At 40.0% G+C, this 21,611-nt stretch overlaps 1 protein-coding gene across 4 annotated transcripts in view; it reads right to left on the reverse strand.

The window, feature by feature from the left end:
- The window catches only part of RBM33 (RNA binding motif protein 33), a 97,539-nt gene that overhangs the window by 59,617 nt on the left and 16,311 nt on the right, over positions 1-21,611 (reverse strand). For all 4 annotated transcript variants that reach the window (XM_083406116.1, XM_083406114.1, XM_083406115.1 and 1 more), the window contains exons 6-10: positions 20,491-20,610; positions 17,653-17,824; positions 8,412-8,632; positions 7,381-7,660; positions 5,978-6,036 (exon numbers count right to left, since the gene is read on the reverse strand). In XM_083406116.1, coding sequence (XP_083262242.1) covers positions 5,978-6,036; positions 7,381-7,660; positions 8,412-8,632; positions 17,653-17,824; positions 20,491-20,610 — 852 coding nt within the window. The remainder of the gene's footprint in view (positions 1-5,977; positions 6,037-7,380; positions 7,661-8,411; positions 8,633-17,652; positions 17,825-20,490; positions 20,611-21,611) is intronic.

Genomic DNA, 21,611 nt, shown 5'->3' on the forward strand with positions numbered 1-21,611 from the left:
ATAAAATGATATGTGTGTAGTCTGTGTGTATTCCTAGATCCTAAGTTGTTACTGGAGACACAGTAACAAGGAGTGGCAAGGAGTGGCAATGCCCAGCTCTGGCTGGTTAGCCAACTCAGGTCATTCTTTAACCAGGATAACCTAGGTACAGTAGTTCCCAGCTGGAGCACTGCAATGGGGTCTATTGCAATGGGGTCTATGTGAGAAGCTGCAGCTGATGCAGAATGCTGCTGCCCATTTGTTATCTGGAGCAGTAAAATGGGAACACGTTACACTAATCCTGAGCGCACTGCAGTGTTGCTACTAATACACAAAGCGTAGGACCTGAAGCAGTGCCTTCTCTAGTCCTAGTCAGCTTGAGTCTTGAGATCTGCTCAGGTGGCCCTGCTTACGGTACCCTTCATGAATATGGCCTGTGAGGAGAGAGACTCCATCAGGCAAGGCCTCCTTCCACCCGCCTTGCTCCACCTTCTAGTCTCTGCTTCTCAATTTGTATTGTATTATTTTATGTACTGTGGCTTGCCCTTGTTTTAATGATTATAGTTTAGAAATTATTTATTGTAACTGTTAAGTGGATTTCTGTTTAACTTTTATATGTTATTATTATTTAACACTATTCTAATGATTATTGAACATTACTTTTTTGATGTAGGTTGCCAATTTTAAAGTTTTATCATCACATTTTTGTATTGTATTAGATTGTTATAAAATGTACATTTTTTGTTTCTTCAGCTTGTAAACCGCCTTGAGCATTGTAAGATAGAAAGATAGTATACAAATTTAAAAAAACAAAAAACTATATGGCCCAGGGGGAAACTACTTGAAGCTAGGCCTCCCGCAATGGCTAGTTGTCCCCATTATTGTTTTACTTCTGTGAGAGTTTAAGACCTGTTTTTGCAAGCCTTTGGAGTATAGTATGAGAGGCCCTACTGTATATTACTGTTATACGATACTGTACATTGTATTTTATTGTAGAGTTGTGCTTTTAACCTGGAGGAGGTGAGTATAAGGAGGTTTAAAAACTGGAACTGGCTATAACTTTTAAAATTATTACAATGCAATAACAAATGAAGAATTAACGCTTCAGCTATGAATTTTAAAGAAATGTTTCTGAAGTTGGGCACTTTTTTGTGTTGCGTTAAAGGAATACTGTTAGCTATTCTGGGCTCGTGTGATAGGAAGAAATAAAATATTAATACCAGCACACATTTTTGCTGGAACTGTGCATCTGGGGAAATGGAAAGGTTATATATTAGACCTCAATAGAATTTGAAACCAGGGTTTTTTGGATGGTGGAAGGGAACAAGAGAACAAAAATATACTTCTATCCAGAATTCACCAAGCACAATGATGTGCCTCTTCTTTTGTTGCCAGCACTTCTTACTCATAAGGTATACTACTTCCAAATATGGAGGCTCTCAGGGCAAATATCCACTAAAAGATATCCTACATAAATTTGTATTCTTTTTTAAAGGCATTTTATACTAATAATAGTGGTAGTAGCAGTAGTAATGCTTCCTGTTTCACTGTACAAGAAATTTGTACATGAATCATTACCCTTAGTAGTTTAGGGTCCTGCACTGTTCCTGCTTAAATTCTATTTAAAACACACACACACACCAATCCACAAGCTAAACATGCCTGTTCCCAACATCCTATTCCATACTGAACTACATGTTTCCTCAGATCATTAGCAAGCATTCCTGCATACTGAAAGCAAAGATCCCCCCCCCCGCAAAAAAATGCATGGTATATTACGGGATCTTGATCATCAGGGACCCCTAATATATTCCTGGGGAGGTTTATAATCCACCCCCAGCTCCTGACTATTTTAGACGCACTGTAGATTGAAGGGCAAAAGTGAGGTCACATTTATTTCAACACTTCTGTAGCATAGCGCTTTTGTGAATTCTGATGTTCTGGGATTTGTTTTTGTGTGTGTTTGTAACGGTTGCATCTGTCACGTGAAAGAGTGGACAACTGTTAATTCAGCTTCATTTTACCGTTTGTAAGAGCATGTGGAAAAAACACAACAAGGGAAAGGGTTGCTTCGTTTTTAGAAGTCTTCTTTGCCGCTCTTGTTTAATAGCTGTTACCATCATATTTAGCTTCTGCTGCTCCTCCTGCAGATGGGAATTCACTGATATGATTAAATTTGATGGTATGATAATGTATGGTAATAGTGATTAATCAGAAGCCCACTAGCAAATGGAGGGTGTTTGTTATTATGTCACCTGCATTTTAAATTGCATTTTCCCTCTGCCAGCCTGACACTGTTTGACAGCGTATAGAGTGTGTGTGTGGGGGGGGGGTGTTTGGAAATCTTGCACTACATCTGCTTGCTACTACTTATAGATTTGATAAGAGAAAACACTCATCACTCTGTCACTATTGTAAGTGTTGCAATTATAGGGCTGCGCGGACGAGTTGTGAAAATGGCAAGTCCTCATAAGGAAAGCTTGCCAGTAGATGCTGAGGAAGCTCAGTTGCACATCTGTAGGGGCTATAATAGGAGAGAAATGTAATTTGATTCAGCAGTCTCATTCAAACATGATTTGCATGAAATGCTGTATAAAGCTCTATCCAAGAAATGTCAATCATGACCACCTGATACCTTGTATCATGTTAAAAAGAAAACAAAATGCTTTCCAGACTATGTGGGATTCGCCACCGCTGCTGCACAGTAATAGAGTGAAAATTTCATTTACTGCTGCTCTTCTAACAGCACCGCCATAGCAAAAGCACAATCATTGCTGCAGTAGCGCAGAAGGGGTGTTTCCCCCCCCCCAATGCCATTTGATATCTAACGTCTAAACAAGTATTATTTCTACAATCACGTAATCCGTAATCTCTCAAATGCTCAAAATAATGTCGGTCACAAGACACTCTTGAAAATGCACTTATTATAAAGGCCCATTCACAAATTATATTTTATTGGAACATCTGTATGTGTAAAACAGCACCCCCCAATCCTGTACTCTCCAGATGTTTTGTACTACAACTCTCATCCACCCCAGTCAACACAGCTGCATACTGAGCCAAATACAGGCTTGGCTCTTGGCTTCCATAAAGTGTGGAAAAGGTTCTTAGACAACTGAAAAAGCAAGCCCCTCAACTACTAGAATGAATGATTTATTAATTCTGTGCTCTTTCCCAAGAGGAATTTATCTTGATCAACCATTTCTAAAGGGGCTAGGGAGGAACATACTGCTAGTCATTTTGGATAAGGTCAAGAACTTCTTGTTTTATTATACTACAAGAATTAAAGGTGACATAGAAGAAAAAAACCCTAATTTAAACAACTATGTAAACATATGCTCATATGATGTAATGAAGAGACACGTATGTGGCACTGGGAATGCAAACGTGTAAAAAACAAAACAATATTGAAATATGAACAATTTATATGATTTCTTTAGAGTTGCAGTAACTTGGGCTGTCTAAAATTTTCTAAATGCACTGAAAGCGGTTAGTGTCAGAACTGTGCTCATGGAGTTTGAAAGAAAGTTCTACCAGTCTGAAGGCAAACACACTTCCAAGTCACTATGACATGTTATCCAAAATTAACAGATCATTGTTATGGACCCAATTCAGGAGATCATCTAAGCTGCAGAAGAAATCCTCTAAGCTATGTCCTGAGGCTCCCTTTCTGTGGAATGAAGAAGGAAAGCTTCTACTCTCATATTTGAAGAAGAACTGCAATTCTGCATTATGTATGAATTCAGGGAGCTGTTATTTATTCTAACGAAAAGTCGGTCCGCAAATCGGGTGGGACGGGACTACAATTTCATGAGAGAAACATGGAATCCTGACTTCCAAACTAGTAAGCTATTTGCTATTAGAATTCAATCCATAATTGACTGGCTACAGAAAGGCAGGACTTTTTTTCTACTTTTCTTCAGTTTAGGCTCAGTAATGATGCTGCTTTACTCCTCCCTCTCCCCTCAACTTCTGGCAGCAGTGCATGGCAAGAATAGCAAAATGGCAGCCCACAGATTAAGGCTGGCCTCTCAAGCACCTTCTGGCCTCCCAAGGACCTACCAAATGTGTGATTAAACAACACATTCTACTAGTTTTACAATGTCACCTGCAATCTGGAAAAACAAAAATCACCATACCACCAGCCTGACGTTTCAGGAGATCTTTCAGGAACTACATTCGTTCCGCAGCACTTGTTTCCTCTCAGTAACATCACATCAGCAAAGCTCATGTGCTCTGCATCTGAATACCCTACAAGGCAATGCCAACTCAATTATAGAACTGGATCGTCCATGGGTCACTGTTTGCACCTCTGAACAAAATACGAGCAGCAACCAAGAATATGGACTAGTCATCCTTGGTCCCCGCAATAATTTATTCTATAGGCATTACGCAGTTCATCTAATAATGGCTACACATATATTATACTCATTTTTAAAAAAACAACTTTCAAGTTTTGGTGACTGGCATTATCTACAACTTGAGTGTTTTTCAGAATGAAATGTGACTGATGCGTAACAGCTATCAAGTTCCTATTTCAAATGAGCAGTTGCTCTATGAAAACCTTGCCTTAGTTTGGTTAAAAGTAAGGCTGTCTCATTCCTCATATGCATCCATTTTCTGTAAAACTAGACAAACGGAAATACTTCAACCACATGATTGAAAGCATTTTTGGCATCATGTAATACAGATTTATGCAGTAATTGCAATGACTATTAGTAATCCTTCACAGAAAAAACAGACACAGTAATTGATTATGTAAGGAAAAAATAATCATCCTATTAAAAGACCATGGATGGTACAAATCCACTCTCACATTTTGAGGCGTACATTTTCTACTTGCAACTATTTTTTTGTCTTAGAATCTACGGTGAAGCAGACAGGCTGTGTGTATATTAACAATTATTTATAGCTAGTTTTCCTAAAGCTTCTTTAAGTATTCAAAGGGAACTCGAAACACATGGTCCTTCCACAGTCTGGAAACAATACCCATCTGGGAATTTAAGAGCATGGCATCAACAATACACAACTGACACCCAGCAAGATCCCTCCCTACCATCATAACCAGTAAAGATTGTGCAAATGCAGTACAGGAGGCAGGGATGTACAGGGCGAGTCAATAAACTGACTTCCTGGAATTATGTGAATGGCTGGTTCTTGGATCCATTAATTAGTAGCCAGTCAGTTCAGGATGGAGTAGCAGTCCCCATGAAAGAAGAGGTGTGCAGTCTAGGGATACTCCAAGATACCAAGCCATCACTGGAGGCCCAAGTGGTCACAGTGGTGAGGAGTGCCTATGCCCAGCTTCAGCTACTGCACTACCTTCAAACATTCTTGGATAAGGACAACCTTGATACTATAGCCCACATTATTCAGTAATCCAAACTGGTTGGATTATCAATGTGCTCTACATGGGGATATCCCTGAAGATGGCAAGGACTGGCAAAGTGGGATTATATGACATAGATCCTGAGAAGAAGAACTAATATCAGAGAAGTAAATCAATCAAGGAGAAAGAGAAAGTGTATTTTAGAAGCCAAAAATAAGAAAAGGGGGTGGAATTAGCCAGTGTCAACTCAACATCTGCTATTAAATGCTTAAAATAAGTACAAAACTAGTACAGATCTTTTTATTTTCCAAGCACAACACATTTTAAGTATGACCTTTTTATTAAATTAGCATTCCTCCTATTTATATTGAAAAGACTGTAATGAACAGGAAAGTCATTTTTTTAAAAAATCATTGCACTTTTCTATTTTAACACTCCCCATTGGAGAGAGTGGCTCAACAATTTTACAATTAAACAAAATTAATTCTGCTCTCAGAAATTCATTGATCTTAAGCTTCTAACAAACATTTTCTACTGCACAGATCATTGTCAATATTTACAAAACCTTAAAATTATATTTCACTGGCACCGCTTTTATTTGCCATATTAATATTTCTTTGCAAATGTATGCTTATCCATATCAGAGAAGAAAAAACAGCTGCTACTCACAGGAAATCTCTGGGGTCCTACAGCAGGTCTTGGCTGGTTTGGGACTGGCAGCAAGGGCACTAAAAACAAGGAGCACACCTTTTAAATCAATTTGTTTTAGCCAAGACTCTAGGCCATTTTTATAAGCAGTCATATTCATAGGCAGCTGCTTCCCTGTGCTTCCAAATAGCTGCAGGCAGGAAAAATTTACTAAGAGCATTCAACAGGGCAATTGGGATTCAGTTAGCAAAGGCAACACACGAATTTTGTACAATTAAACAATATATATATGTGTGTGAATGAATGATCAATTATAAAGTTAACTTGTCATGTTGGTTCTGAAGTAGGTGTTACCCAATGACTGGACTTAAAAGATCACAAATAAAACAAATTGGTACCACTTCCAAGTATCAGGTACAGTCATATCTCTGGTTGCAAACAGGATCCGTGCGGGAGGCACATTCGCAACACACAGCGTTCACAGCCTGAAGCACCGCGTCTGTGCACGCGTGTGACGCAATTCAATGCTTCTGCGCGTGACGTCATTTTGTACTTATGCACGAGCGCTGAAACCCGGAAGTAACCCGTTCCAGTACTTCCGGGTTGGGCGCGGTCCGCAACCTGAAAATGCACAATCCGCAGCGTTCATAACCCAAGGTATGACTGTATTCAAAGAATCTAGATGATTTTGTAGTTCAAATACTGGAATGAATGGAAGGAGCGAAGCACGCTGAAATTTTTAAGTCAGCATTCAATACACACACACTTGCTGGACTGAATGAATGAAATGTGTTTTGAATGAATGAATGAATGAATGAATGAAATGAATGAATGAATGAAAAATGTTTTGATTTAATGGAAATGTTCTCTATATGCTGGCAGTAAACGCCAAGGCAGTACAGTTGTACCCTGGATCTCAAATGCCTCGGCTCCAGAACAAATCGGCTCCCAAACGATTGAAACCCGGAAGTGAGTGTTCCAATCTTCGAATGTTCTTTTGGAAGTCGAACATCCGATGGAGCCTCTGATTGGCTGCAGGAGCTTCCTTCCTGCAGCCAATCAGAAGCCGCGCTTTGGTTTTGGAAGTCGATCGAACTTCAAGAATGGATTCCAATCAACTTTCAAGGTACGACTGTATATATATGACGGAATAGAGCCCTTTCCCCTACTTCAGCAATACCCCATCCCTTTCATACAAGCACACCTCTGCATAAATGAAGGCAGTAAAACAGCAGTGCATGCAGAATAATCACAGAATTTTACTCTGTGAACCACCCTGAGACCCCCGGGTATAGGGCAGTATATAAATTATCATCATCATCATCATCATCACCACATGTGAATTGTACTTATAGAACTGGAGGGGGCTGCTCCAGGGCAGAATTATAGGCTGTTTATAGTGTTGCTTTCTGACAAAATCTCACCTTGTACAGGCGTTACTACAGTTCCTTTGAAGTGTGGGTTTATATGTATGTTTTTTGGCTGCTGAGATGTCACTGGAGGAGGATTCATCAGCATTCTTGGTGCTTCTAGCTGGGGTGGCATATGCATCCCTTGAGGCGGAGGTGGTGTGTGAAGCTGAGGGGGAATGGGTAACAGACCCTGCAACTGTTGCTGTTGCTGCTGTTGTTGTTGCTGCTGCTGCTGCTGCTGGAAGAGATTCCTAATGGGCTGTTGATGACGAAATATCCTTTCCGAATGTGTCTAGAAAGAAAACACAGAAAATCACATTTGCTCGAAATTGTAATCACCTTTAAAAAAATTATAAAAAACAACAACAAGAGGCATCCCCTGAGACTACTGACTACACTCCTGGAAGTTTGATATCTACAGGCTTATGAGCCATGATAGCTAAATGGAAACTCCATGTACACAGAAAGCCCAATGTGTGGGGAGGGAGAGGCACCAGCAACAGACAAGCCATTGCCATCAAGCTCTACTTAGCAGCTTCTCAGAAAGTGGAGGCTTTCAGCAGCATGATTATAGTAGCTACCAGTCCCATTACTTTATGTTCTCCCACCAGAATGTTCTCCCACTTAGAATGCTACTGCTGCAAACTTCACCAGCCTCGTATCTACTCTTGATATAAAAGCTACAGCAGCTTTCTGCACTACATGGGAGCCTCACTGGAAACTCAGCGAAGTTAAAAGCAGTTTCTGACATTGGTCCTTGGCTACTCCTAAAATAGCCCCCCCCCCACAAGAGCCTGGGGCACAGGATCTCTCAGAAACCTCAGGATGGGGCAGTGGAGGAACCATGCTCATGTATATGCTCTGCCAACAGTGGCTTGGACTTGTGTAAGGGCAGGCACAAACGAAAGTGCTCACATTCCCATCAATAAATGAACTATTGAATTCAACCTTGAGCAGCTTAATGCAGTCAGTGTTTTCAACAATTTTGCTTAAATAACTAAAATTCACCAACCCTGACCACCATAATCATTGCATTTGGATACCGTAACAGATGTCTGGGTCGACAGCAACGCAGGCCTGTGATCCTTCATTCTTCCCCTTTCATTGTTGTCTCTTCTTTGTTCTCCCATCCCACGACACATTAAAGGCCCTCCTCTCCTTCCTCCTCCTCCTCCTCCTCTTCTTGAGCCATAACGACCCTGCTTCATTTGCCTTTCCCTCTCTTCAAATTCAAATAACGCTGCTTTGGCTTCTGCAGAAAGTTCTATCAGATGAAAGAAGGGGGCGCTTTTAGATATTTACCAGGAGGATTAAATGGACTAATGAAGTAATAAAAATTTTTTCCCTGCAGCCACAACAAAATTGCACAGCCACCCATCACCCCGATTATAGGGCACACACATTGCTTTTACCAGATCTTTTTAATTTGCAAATAGAAATGCATCCTTGCATTTATCAAGAAAGAAATGTTTTATTCTTCCAAGAGTGGCTTACAGCTATTGAATTTCTTACAGCAGATTTCCACCAACATCTCAAATCAGATTGCAACTAAATTTGTTTTTTGGAATATAAGCACTTGCGTGTCAGTTTGTTGCTCTTTCAAGATTCATCTGTGAAACTATTTTTATTTTTCCTGTCTCTCACAATAACCTTAATGTGGCATACTATAGATAGCAGAGGTTGTACAGCTATTATCTGATCAGATTTCATTAAACATATCAATAACAAGTGTGCTTTAAGTAATATGGAAACAACAGATTTCCAGAACAGGTTGGAAAATGTGTATAAATAAAATGCATCAAGATGTATAGTTGAAATGGATCTTATAACTGATTCCACAGCAACTTCCTGGATCAACATCAGTAACCACCACCTCTATTTCTTTAGATTTAGATATCACTACAAGGTTTCCCTTCCAGTTGAAGCAAATTTCAATAAATTCAATCAGAACTGCCTTAGCAGAAAGTCAAGCATTGCTTTTCTTCATTTTCCCAGGCAAAAGGTTTGTGGGGTGACCAAATGCATACCTTTAAGATGCAAATCTCTGCAAGCAGTTTTAAGTAACACACAAAATGTGTGTTACACACATAGCATAACCATAGTATGCTTCCATTTTAGTTCCCAGATGTTGAAAGCAGGGAGCACTATACACCGTCTGCAGGACATCTCCAGCAGAAAGGAGCTCTACAACTGTATAGAGAAACAATTTCTCTGGTTCCTCGGCAGAAGCTAGAAGAAAGGTCGAACATCTAATCCGCAATAGATGGTAGAGGACAAACCTGAGCCTCAAGCTGTGGACATGATTTGATAGAACTAACACAGCTCCCTTGCCTGCCTGCAATTTCTTGTTGCTTATGGCTGCCTGACAAGTGCTTATATGGCCTGAAGGAAAGTGAGGCCACCGCCTTGCTGAGGGTCTGGGTCTGGCCAGTGTCTGGATGGGGAAACTACACATAAAGCTTGATGGATTCCATTACAGACAAAAGACAGGATATAAATGTAAGAAAATTAATTAAATGCAAGGCTTTGCTAGTGCTATTTGAGCAAGTTAAATGCCTCAGTTTTACCACCATGGAGGAAAATACTTTTCCCTTCATTCGAGGAAAAAAATAATTCAACTTACTTCAAGCATGCCTTTTTCTATAATCACAATAAAGTTTCCATTACATAGCAGACTGCAATGGAGCTCACGGCTTAATTTTTAATTTCATTTTGAATTTGTTACTTAAGGCAACAGATTCAGAAATATATTTGGGGCTGTTAAATAAAGCAATGCCTGGGCAATATTAATGCTCAGTTTCTAAACTCTCACTGCTCATTCCAACACACACACACACACACACACACACAAACGCTTAGAGGTTTTCTATTGAGTAAGCAGTATATTAATTTTGTTAAATGCATATAAATAAAAATGGAGTTTGGCTGTGGAACTCACAACTCTGTGCTTCTCATACCTGAAAGCTTTTCCCTTTCGTTTTTTGGAGGAGGAAGGGGGCTTGACACCACAATTAATTGCTTCATGAAAGCTTGCTTTATGCAACCAAACTGAAGGAATCTGGTATTTACAACTGTGCGGTACAAGCAAACTGACAATCTTGTTATGCAGTTCTATTACTTTTGTCTTTTGTAGCCTTTTGTAGGCTTGACAAAGGAGCACAAAATGCTCCAAATGACACTCTCGACTCTGATCTGATCCTGTCCCACAGAATCAGAAAAGTAGGTTTTCCAATTTTAAGAGCAAGAAGGGTGTACAGTTGAGTGCATAGCTCCGTTGCACTTGCTACATAGCATACCTCCTCATCAAGCACTTCTCTCCCAATCAAGCTCACTTCCAACATCAGAGCACAGCTTAGAAAAGTGCCTGGGGAGACAGACTGCAGGGAGCCAGGCCACAAACAGAGAAGGGGACGACACCCCCTGAAAACTAAAACTGGAAATGTGTGTGATTGCAGTAGCTTCACAGCCCTCAGATCCATACAGTTGGATTTATGTTCTTCCCAATCCCAAAAAACGCAGGCATACTACAATACAGCCCTATTCATTTATTTCAAAATAGTATGTTGGGGGTGTGGACAATAAGGATGCCCAACTGGTAGGGGCACAGAACAGAAAACCTGCTCTGAACTGCCCATTGCTTCCCAACTCCTCCAAAATGATTCTGATTAAAGGTCTCCCTCCAGAGGTTGTGGACTCTCTTTTCTTGGAGGTTTTTTAACAGAGGTTGGATGGCCAGCTGAGATTCCTGCATTGCAGAGGGGTGGACTAGATGAACCTCCTGGTCCCTCTATGGTTCTATGAGGAATGCTCAGGAGCAGTCCACATGTGCTAACACATCTCTGCTAGGGCAAGGAAGCAATTGCTTCAGGGATGTAATGAAAGCCAGCTCCCCCCCCCCCCAAAAAAAAGAACCATCCGGGGAGGAGGGAGAAAATGGGCTCTTACTCCCCTCCAGTCAAGAGTTTTTGTTTTGTTCTGTGTTAGTTTTTTTACACAAGATGGAAAGAGGGGAGAAATCATTTCCTCAAGAATCCTTTATCCTTTGCCTTCCACCCATAATTCCTTATTCCTACTGCTGCCATTCTCAACTGATATATACAAGTTTGCCCATGGGTATTCATTCATTAGAAGCCTTTATATTCAGCTTCTCCTGCACTTGGGGTATCTCACACCTTTGAAAGCAGGTATCTATAAAACAGAGGAAACATCCATCAACAGCAGGCATGGGCAAACTCAGCCCTCCAGATGTTTTGGGACTACAACTCCCATCACCCCTAGCTAACAGGACCAGTGGTCAGGGATGATGGGAGTTGTAGTCCCAAAACACCTGGAGGGCCGAGTTTGCCTATGCCTGATCAACAGCATACCAGACATCCCTGTCCCAAGGTTCTGCTCCATGCTTTGCTTCCTGGTGGAAGATGGAGCATGAAGAAGAGTACTGGATGAAGATCTTAACTGGATTGGATCACATATGAGAAGTGGTATAAGACAAAGCTCTGTACCTAACATGAAAGAGTACCCTCGAAAGGAATTGTTGAATTACTGAGAAATCTTACACCTTCACATGAGCAACGAGAAGGGATCCAGAGACCTTTGTGTGATCCACTGCATGAGGACTTTTCAGCTGCATACCCACTTCAGAGCCCATACACTCTCATAAGAACCTAAGAGGAGCCTGTTGGATCAAGCAGCCTGCTCTAACAGTGACCAACCAGAGGGCTATGGGAGCCTGAAAGCAGGACCCGAGTTCTCCCCACTTGTGACTTCCAGCAACCGGCATTCAGAGTCATGATGCCTCCAACAGTGGAGGTGAAACACAGCCGTCATAGCTCATATTGTACACGAATTAGTCTAATCCTCTTTTAAAGCTATCCAAGTTGATGGGCACCACTACTTCTTGGGGGAGTGAATTCCAGAGCTGTGTACTGTATGAAGTACTTTCTTTTGTCGGTCCTGAACCTTCCAATATACAGTTTCATTGGATGTCCACAAATTCTAGCGTTAAGACTTTTTTAAAAATCCAAGGATCAGGGAACACTCCATAGCAGTGTTGCAAGTAGCCACTACTAGGAGGGGGCAGGATCAGTAACACACACCCCCCCCCCATGCACTCTTTGGGCCATAGTTCCCAAAACACTATTTTATATGCAATACAGTATGATCTACCCCCCTGAAAACTCTTTCAAGCCAGGAGATTTCCCTTTTCATTTGCAAAAGCAACACTTAGGAGATGCCTCTGCTCCATTCATGAGGGAAAATGTTTAACATATTTTTGCCAGCAGACACCCAATCTTAACTGTAGAATTCTTTCACATACACCTAATGCAGTGAATCAGCAATTATTTTTCTAGTGCCTCCAAATGTCAAGATTAATTTTGCTATCCTTGGTAATAAAATGGTTTGAAACGACATCTTTAATCAGCAAGTAAGAATGCTTCCCTCCAATAGAGACAAGCTGTCACGAAAGGTCACCAAAAAGTGACAGGATGGAAATTACGTTTGTAATTTCCACTGAAATATTAATTTCTCTTTTAAGTGTTTTTTCAACTTATGTCTAGATTTTAAAGTAAAGAAATGTAGCTATACAACCAAGTTTCATTTCTATACCCGTAATTCCTATTAAGAGCAATCAGTACTGAAAGGAAAGTAATATTTATTACGCCAGTTCTACTACATTTTTTAGTCCTATTAGGTTGATCCCTAATAGACATCAATTATTGCAGATCTTTTAACGGTTCCAGCTGACAATGACTTTTCAAAGAAAAACTTGGGTGTAAGATACAAAATTAACTGAAAGACTTGTATAAAATATGTCATTTAGAACTCTTTGCAAACTGCTAATCAGTTTGTTTCATTTTTCATTCAACTTTTCATTTTTATTAGCTATAACATTTTTATGCTATAGTTTACTGGACCATATAATTATAATAATAATTTATTATTTGTACCCCGCCCATCTGGCTGGGCTTCTCCAGCCACTCTGGGCGGCTTCCAAAAAAATATACATATTAAAATACTCCAATACACCAAGCATTAAAAGCTTCCCTAAATAGGGCTGCCTTCAGATGTCTTCTAAAAGTCTGGTAGTTGTTGTTCTCTTTGACATCTGGTGGGAGGGCGTTCCACAGGGAGGGCGCCACTACCGAGAAGGCCCTCTGCCTGGTTCCCTGTAACTTGGCTTCTCGCAGTGAGGGAACTGCCAGAAGGCCCTCGGTGCTGGACCTCAGTGTCCGGGTAGAACGATGGGGGTGGAGACGCTCCTTCAGGTATACAGGACCAAGGCCGTTTAGGGCTTTAAAGGTCAGCACCAATATGAATGTGAATATACATCAATTAAATGACTATATATATTTCTATGTATACTAAATAATCCTTCTAAGCAGGCCCCACACAGGTAAGAAGCATTTACTACTCTCTCAACTACTTTTCAGATTAGAGGACAGAAAGTGAAAGGGCTTCTGCAATTGTGGATGTTTCTAGGCACAACTGATTTCTGCTTAGTAAATATCGCAATAACGTCCTTTTCCAGCTGAATTCTGCCTAGATAGCAGCACGATAACACATACACACACATATCTATTTCCACAATCAGAAAAATGATATTTTTATCTACATTATCCACCTACCTGTTTCTGAGATTAACTAAAGGTGCTGGTTTTAGACAGACACCAAAAAGTCAGACTTCTACTAGGAAAAAGACCTTTTAAGGTGTGGTACAAACCTCAGGGAGGCAAACCACGTTGAAACACTCCGCAAGTTTCAGTTTTCAGTCTATATCCTGGTTCTTTCAGTTCAACTCAAACTCTGCCTTTTGATGGGCTGTATGCTTTTCCATCTTTTATTATTGGGAGGAAGTGCTTATGTCATCTTGGGTTTCAGGAAACAAAGGCAAGAGGAAGCTGAGTGTAGTCAGACACCCACTCTGGACTTTAAGAAGGCCGATTTCAAAAAGCTTAAGGAACTACTAGGTGAGATCCCATGGGCAGAAATACTAAAAGAGAAGGGAGTCCAATGTGGATGGAATTTTCTTAAAGGTAAAATATGGAAGGCACAAATGCAGACAACAATTCCAACAAGAAAGAAAAGTGGGAGGCATCTGAAGAAATAGCTGCACCTGGCATACCAGTAGAATATGTGAAAAGCGTTTAAGGGTCTGAGTGGACCATAACCTTAAAATGAATCAACAGTGTGATGCAGCAGCAAAAAAAAGCTAATACTATTCTAGGCTGCTTCAATAGAAATATAGTGTCAGTTCCACTCTATTCTCCCTTGGTCAGACCACACCTGAGGTACTGAGTCCAGTTCTGGGTGCCACAATTTAAGAAAGATATTAAATCTGGGGTGTGTGCAGAGGAGGGCAACCAAGATGATCAATGGTTTGGAAACCAAGCCTGATGAGGAATGGTTGAGGAAGTTGGGCATGTTTAGCCTGGGAAAGAGGAGAAATCAAATTTATCAAACTGTTTGATAAATCAAGACCAGATAATTCCATATGGTTCATAACCTAGAAACCTGAAGTTATTCAGCCCAATGCAACACTGGTCTCTAAATCTGTATTGTTACACCTATGAACCTGAAATTTCAAGCCCTGGCTACCATATCTGCAATGATTCCTGTTTCATGTACCAAACTCCTCTAATTGAGACCTGGTGAGTGCACATTTCCTTTCCTCAAAAGCACACTACTTTATCCCACCTTAAATATTTTTATTTAAATGGGAGCAGAGTATTGGTTTTGTTTGTTATTATGGTATGTATTTTTGTGTTTTTATATTGTAAACCACACTATGGTCTTTGGGTGAAAGACAGTATAAAAATAATAATAAATAAATAAATACTAAATATACTAAATACTAAATATAGTATTTATTTATTTATTATTATTTTTATACTGTCTTTCACCCAAAGACCGTAGTGTGGTTTACAATATAAAAACACAAAAAATATAGTGAAGACAGAAGTGCCTGGCGTGCTCTGGTCCATGGGGTCACGAAGAGTCGGACACGACTGAACGACTAAACAACAACAACAAATATAGTAAGTACAAATACAGAAATACAGGGGGCAGTACTAATGCATACAACTGTTGACATGAATATGTGAACTATAGAGCTCCTTCCTGGAGGCTGCCATTTGCAGGTCTCCCTCCTATCAATCACTGTTTAAATGCCTATGTTACTTTCGTAAGAGACCTGAGACAGTGATGCACCTTAAATGGGTACATCTATTATTATGATTTATTGAATTTGTATACCGCCCTTCACCTGAAGATCACAGGGCAGTTCACAACATGAAAAAATAAATACATAATCCAACAAAAACAAACCAATAACCCCCCTCTGACAAACACATTTAAAAGGCCACAGAACAGTTAATCAGCCGAAGGCCTGATTTGCAAAGAAACATTTTTTTCCTGGCGCCTAAAAATACGTAATGGTGGCGCCAGGTAAGCCTCCCCAGTGACAGCATTCCACAAATGGAAAGGAAAGGCCAATCTCCAGACCTCTTGCACACAAGGACGGCCTCAGATGATGATCACACGGTCTGGGTTGGTTCATTTGGGGAGAAGCAGTCCTTGAGATAGGCAACAGAAAACACACTCCTGAGGTTGTCGCATCATGGGATCAACCAGCATGTTCTGTTCTCAAACTACACAAGGCCTTTGTATTGATTCTGAAGCTGAGAACATTTCAAAAGCAGACTTGTTTGCATGTACTTTTGCAAGATGGCACACTGAGACTGTAAATAATTCAGCAGCAATCCTGCCGCTTCCACCTCACTATGGTGACAGCATAAATGTGAGAGTTCTTTCAGAACCATCTTTAATCAGCCAAACCTTCTAAAAAAGTGTGTGTTGGTGGAAAGACCTGATCCCATGCCGAGCAGACATTGCGTGTCACCCTAGAGATAACACGTTTGTTCCCAAATTGGGAATGAGAGACACATCTAGACGTCACCAAAAGTATATTCTTTTACTTATGTAAAACTGACGTGAGACCCATCAGACAGATATTCACTGTTCCTGGACATTTAAAAAGTATTTTCCTTTTAACAACTTTGTTTATTGGACACAGTAACAGTCTCAGTCACCATTACGACAGTCATCCAATCAATACCAAGGAATGAACAGCATATTCCAAAAAGAATTACACTGCTTGCAGTATTGTTTCCTATTAGTTTTTATTTTTATAATTTAGGCCTTCCTACCTTGTGCCATGTTAATAATGTTAATAATAAGCATGACTGCCATGCAGACTTAAAATAGATTGTGTAAAAATGGCAGATAATGGGAGCCTTTGGTGCAAAGGGCCAGTGCATCTGGCTGTTAATCAGAAGGTTGGTGGTTAGAGCCTACCCAGGAACTGCTGTGGGCAGGATTTCTTCATTGCAGGGGGTTGGACTAGATGACCCTTGGGGTCCCTTCCAACTCTATGATTCTTTGAACATATCACTTTTATAATCTATGATAATAGAAGGGCTTTTGAAATTGGAAATATCAGTTATTTGCTCCAGAAGAATCTGGATTTTTAAAAATAGGTTCTGAATTAATGCAATATGTTCCAACCTTTATGAAATCACAACCTCCTCCTAAAAGTAAAGTAGTTTAAAGTGGGGAGGGAATAGAGGAAATAAAAAGAAAACTCCAGCTGCTCTGCTATCAAACTCTGGGGCAGAATTACACAGCCAATAAACAGAATAAATTAATTCTGCAAAATTAGTAATGGATTTACGACAGCTGACGTGTGCTTTCACCTAATGTCCAAACTTGAATTTCAGAGTTACATACACAGAATTGAGCCTCAATGTGCAGCTATTGGCTACTGTTACATGAACAAGACTGCATGAACCTCACTTTTAAACTGACTATAGTTACCCATTGTGGCCAAACTTGGGGGGAACTGCAGTTCATTTAGCCATAAGTTTGGGCATAATAGGGAACCGTGCCTACTCAAAAACTAGAAGCCTTATCTTCTGATATCCTTATGGCTCAAGGCTCATGCAGGCTCATTCATACAAGTCTAAATTGGCATTAGAATTAAACAGGCCCATTGTGCATTTTTTTAAAAGGCAACACAAAATTGAAATGGTAGGGGAAATATTTTTTGTTGCTTGCCACTAAAACTCTATTACAGACCAACTTACCAAACACTTTGGTTTGTGTTTCTCTTTGGTCACTTTAGAGTAATGCTTACAGATTCATACTAAACTGTACAAATAATGTGTTAGTTTGTTTAATTAAAAGCACCTAAATTCTAGTGCCATGACCACTAACCAAAAATCTTACCCAAAGTTTCTGGAATGTTTCTTCGCTCTCTCGTTACATCCGAAAGTCTAATGATTGTTCCTTCTTTCCGTTCAGTTTTGAAACGTAATCGACCAGATTCTTCATCATCTTCCTCTTCTTCATCAGACTCTTCTTTGGTTTCTTCTTGAAGCTCTAGGTTTTCAATAACTGCCTATTAGAACAGGAGGATAAGTGTAAATTAATAGTCGGGCAGGTTTTCAAAATGGTAGAGCGAAGTTACTTTACAGTGGTTATCTTTGCACATAGCACTAAATCATGATTTAGTGTTAAGTGTTTGACATTAACCCGAGCAAAGTCTGAGACTCACATGCTTCCTCCTCCCACATGTTCCAATTTCCCTTTCACATAAACTTTACTTGTTCTGTCATATGAGCCCACAGATTGCTACTTAAAAACCCAACTCTGGTCAATTTAAAAGGAAGCCAACTTATGAAGACAGTGTGTATAACTAACTAGTTTGCTTTAAGCTAGTTTGGTTCGTACAAAACATGCCAAGGTTTGCTTATTCTGTTCCTGACCCTAGAATATTTCTAGACCAGAAAAAAACAAAAGGGGAAGATGTTTAGTATTAGGTGTAAGGGCTAGCACCCACAAATGAACAGCCACTTTCACACACTAATATAGTCTCATCAGGAAGCATGACAAAGGAGGAGGGGGAGCAAGGTGGCTATGCTTATCACAAGGTACATTAAAGCCATCAGTACAATGTAGCCATGAGGAAAGCAACTGTAGGTTATGAAAAATACAACTTCATGTGTACAGTTAGGAAATTCAAGCCAATATCCAACGCCTTATTGGACAGGTTTTGCCACATGCTCAAAAATGATAAAGGAAAACTAATATTACAGGCGAAAAAACTTTTAGATCTTGGGACTCGAAAATTCAGAAAGGATGGAGCCCTGGAGCTGTTTAGCCCACTGAAAGAAATGGAGGGAGGCATATATATGCACTGTATACAAACTTGGGGTGGCTAGCACAGCAGAACAAGAAACATGAAGGAAGGGAGGAGGTGCTTATTACATACGCAGTACATTCATTCACCATATGGAGTTGAAATGAATCAAAAATGATAAAAAACAGTGGCATATTCAAATGCTGTATTATTCTATTATTTGGACTCATCCAAATGCCTCAGCACTTTAAGTTCAGTCACTTTACTTTCTAAGCATTTTTCAAGCCCTTGCAATTCTATTCTCTACCATTGTAACGCAAGTAGAGCGTGTGCATTTTGTGATACAGGAAATGCTTTAAACACACTTAAGAAAATACAACTCACCATGGGCTTTAAATGCCAAGTGAGCCAGTGGGTTCTGAGGAAAACACTAACTTGGGTGATGAGCCTTTATTTAAGATCATGAAGAAAAAAGTTAACTGCCTGTCAAACCATCTAGCTAAAGCTCCAACTTCCTAGTTTAAAAGAAACTGAGAACTAGGATGAAGAACCTTAAATCCAAAAGGATAATATAATCCCCTGACTCAAATACTGGCGGAGAAAGCTAAGAGTGGCAGCTAGTCTCTTGCAGAAGAGGGGGAAAAATAAAATGCGTCAAACAAAAATGAACTTATTGCTCAGGTAATAATTGGTCTTCTCATGGACGGCTGCCCTAAGTCACTCTGAATTTCTTGTCTCCATCTGCTGGCAAGATGTCTGTTCATCCAAAGTTCTTGAAGTGTCAAGTGTCAGAATTCTTGTGGCATATAGTATATGGCATTTTTATTAAAGGTTTGGCCTTGCTTAAGGCTTCATAACCCCTTGCCTCCATGGCCCCTCCAACTCTGAAGTGGATAAGATAGGTCAGGAAAAGAGAACTTTCTAATGACAACTCTTTAGAAGACTGGCTAACTAAAATCTTGCTTTGTCAATATTTCAACTGAAATAGGAACCACTAGTTTAAATTTAAACCTCTTTACAAGCAGATGGCCAGTGATGTCTGTTCAATGCAGATAATTCCCTCCAATGTTTTGAGAGCCTGAAGAAAATTAAATTACCATTGTACATAAGTGGCTCTAGAGAGATGAGTCAGTTCCACCGAAAGAGGAAAAAGTAAACACAAATCAAGAGTTGTTATCACCATGTACAACTTATCAGTTGTGCAGCCCTACTTGTAATTAGGCTTATTTAATTACAAAGTGATGCCAAACAGGTTTATTTTTGGCCAAGAGCATACTAGTTCATGTTTCAAAATCGCTTCAGGTGTTAATAAGAGAATAATGAAGAGAAAAAGCATAAACTACTCAAATCTCCAGGTCTTGTCTGCAGGGGAGAGGTGTGGGTTTCATCCTTGCCCTCCTCTACCCTGGCCTACTGCCACAAACCCATACCACAGCTAACTGCCTACACTCCTAAAGATAATGTTAACGTACAAGCTAAGGAAACTCATATATGAGAAGAGACAGCGGGGCTGGCCAGTGAGTGGTCACGTGCAGAACTACAAGTAGCTGTGAGATCTGCCAGAAGAGGAGAAACAGGTAACAGTGGGAGTAGCGGATGAGGAGGAGCTGAGAATTCTAGGCGCACTGTGTACATGTCCCGAGGCCCTCAATGATAATGGCAACTGCTGTCTGTAGCTTAGAAATGTTGGCCATCCTGACAAATAGAGCCGCTCGTAGCTTAGACAAAAGAACATGTTTCAAAAGGCAAGGCTAACAAAGAATCATTGAACAGCTTCTCCTCCTATCTTTTCCAAAAAAGATTCGCATGAGGACTGCCAAGAACAGACGCAAACCAGACAAAACCACTGACAATTCTCGAAATACTTTTCAATCCCTTGTGCTAAACAGTATTTTGCCTTTAGGATTTCACTTCTTCAAAAGTACCTCTTCCGACTCATTTGGAGGTGTCTGGGTGTCAGCAACCTCCTCCAATTCTTCTTCAGCTACATATTCTTGCTGTTCAATTGCTTGCTGCTCACTGTAGGACTGTATATAATCTTCATCCTGAAATAATTGCATGATGAAAATGTTTTAATCTTAAAATGCTTCTGCTTGTGGGAGGAAGCTTTGGGAGGACACAAATTCCATCTGAAGCTGCCTGGGTCTCTTGGTCACAACTGACTGTTCTGTCAGAGCCAGTCTTAACTAAGGTTCCTTCTTAACCAGAATTTAAAGCTGGTTACAAGGAAAACCAAATAATGTTAACCATGATTTTAATGTAACACTTAGATGTGATTAAGGCTGAATAAGGAAGGGAAGAGGGAATTTGAGCATGTTAGTTAAAGGGAAGGGTGAGGGAAGAGATTGGGAACCTTTGTTTGGTAATGGCCCCAAATAGCATGCTCTAAGTTCAATCCATGTCGTAGGTACTAACATCTCTTGCACAAACAACTAGTTTAGGAGAGTATAAACTATGAATGGGAAACCTATGACTCTCCAGATTGGACTACAAACTCCATCATCCCATTCTGGCTCGGCTGAAGGGCCACAGGTGCCACCAGCCCTGATTATTTCAACACAAAAGGATGGTTTCAACACAGTAAATTAGGGTTACTATAACCACTGTAGCTATGAAACACTATGAACTAAATTAAGAGTAAATAGCACCAATTCCTTAAGATGTTTTTCTTTTCCAATTTTAGAGAAGGCTCTAATCCATTCATAAGCAGTGCAGCACCACTATAATCCAACAGTTTTGCCAAGAAGTATACTTCTTTCCCTTTAATATCATAACATATGCCCACGGAGTAATTTCTAGTAACTTCCAACTACTAGATGATGTACCACCTTGCACAACACTTTTTGACATGCTTTACAAGAAATAAATGAAGCAAGTTTAAAATATCAATGAATCCGTTGCTTTTTATAATTTTTTCGTACACAATATTTTGGACAAACAGATAGTTATATTATTTTCAACTCAAGTTGGGCAACCACTTCAGCAACTTAAACTGAAACAATTATGCATATGACATTTGGTGAAGTAACCTCCAACCTCTTTATTC

The sequence above is a fragment of the Podarcis tiliguerta genome (assembly GCF_965153285.1).
Source record: "Podarcis tiliguerta genome assembly, chromosome: 12".
NCBI classification, from domain to species: Eukaryota; Metazoa; Chordata; class Lepidosauria; order Squamata; family Lacertidae; genus Podarcis; species Podarcis tiliguerta.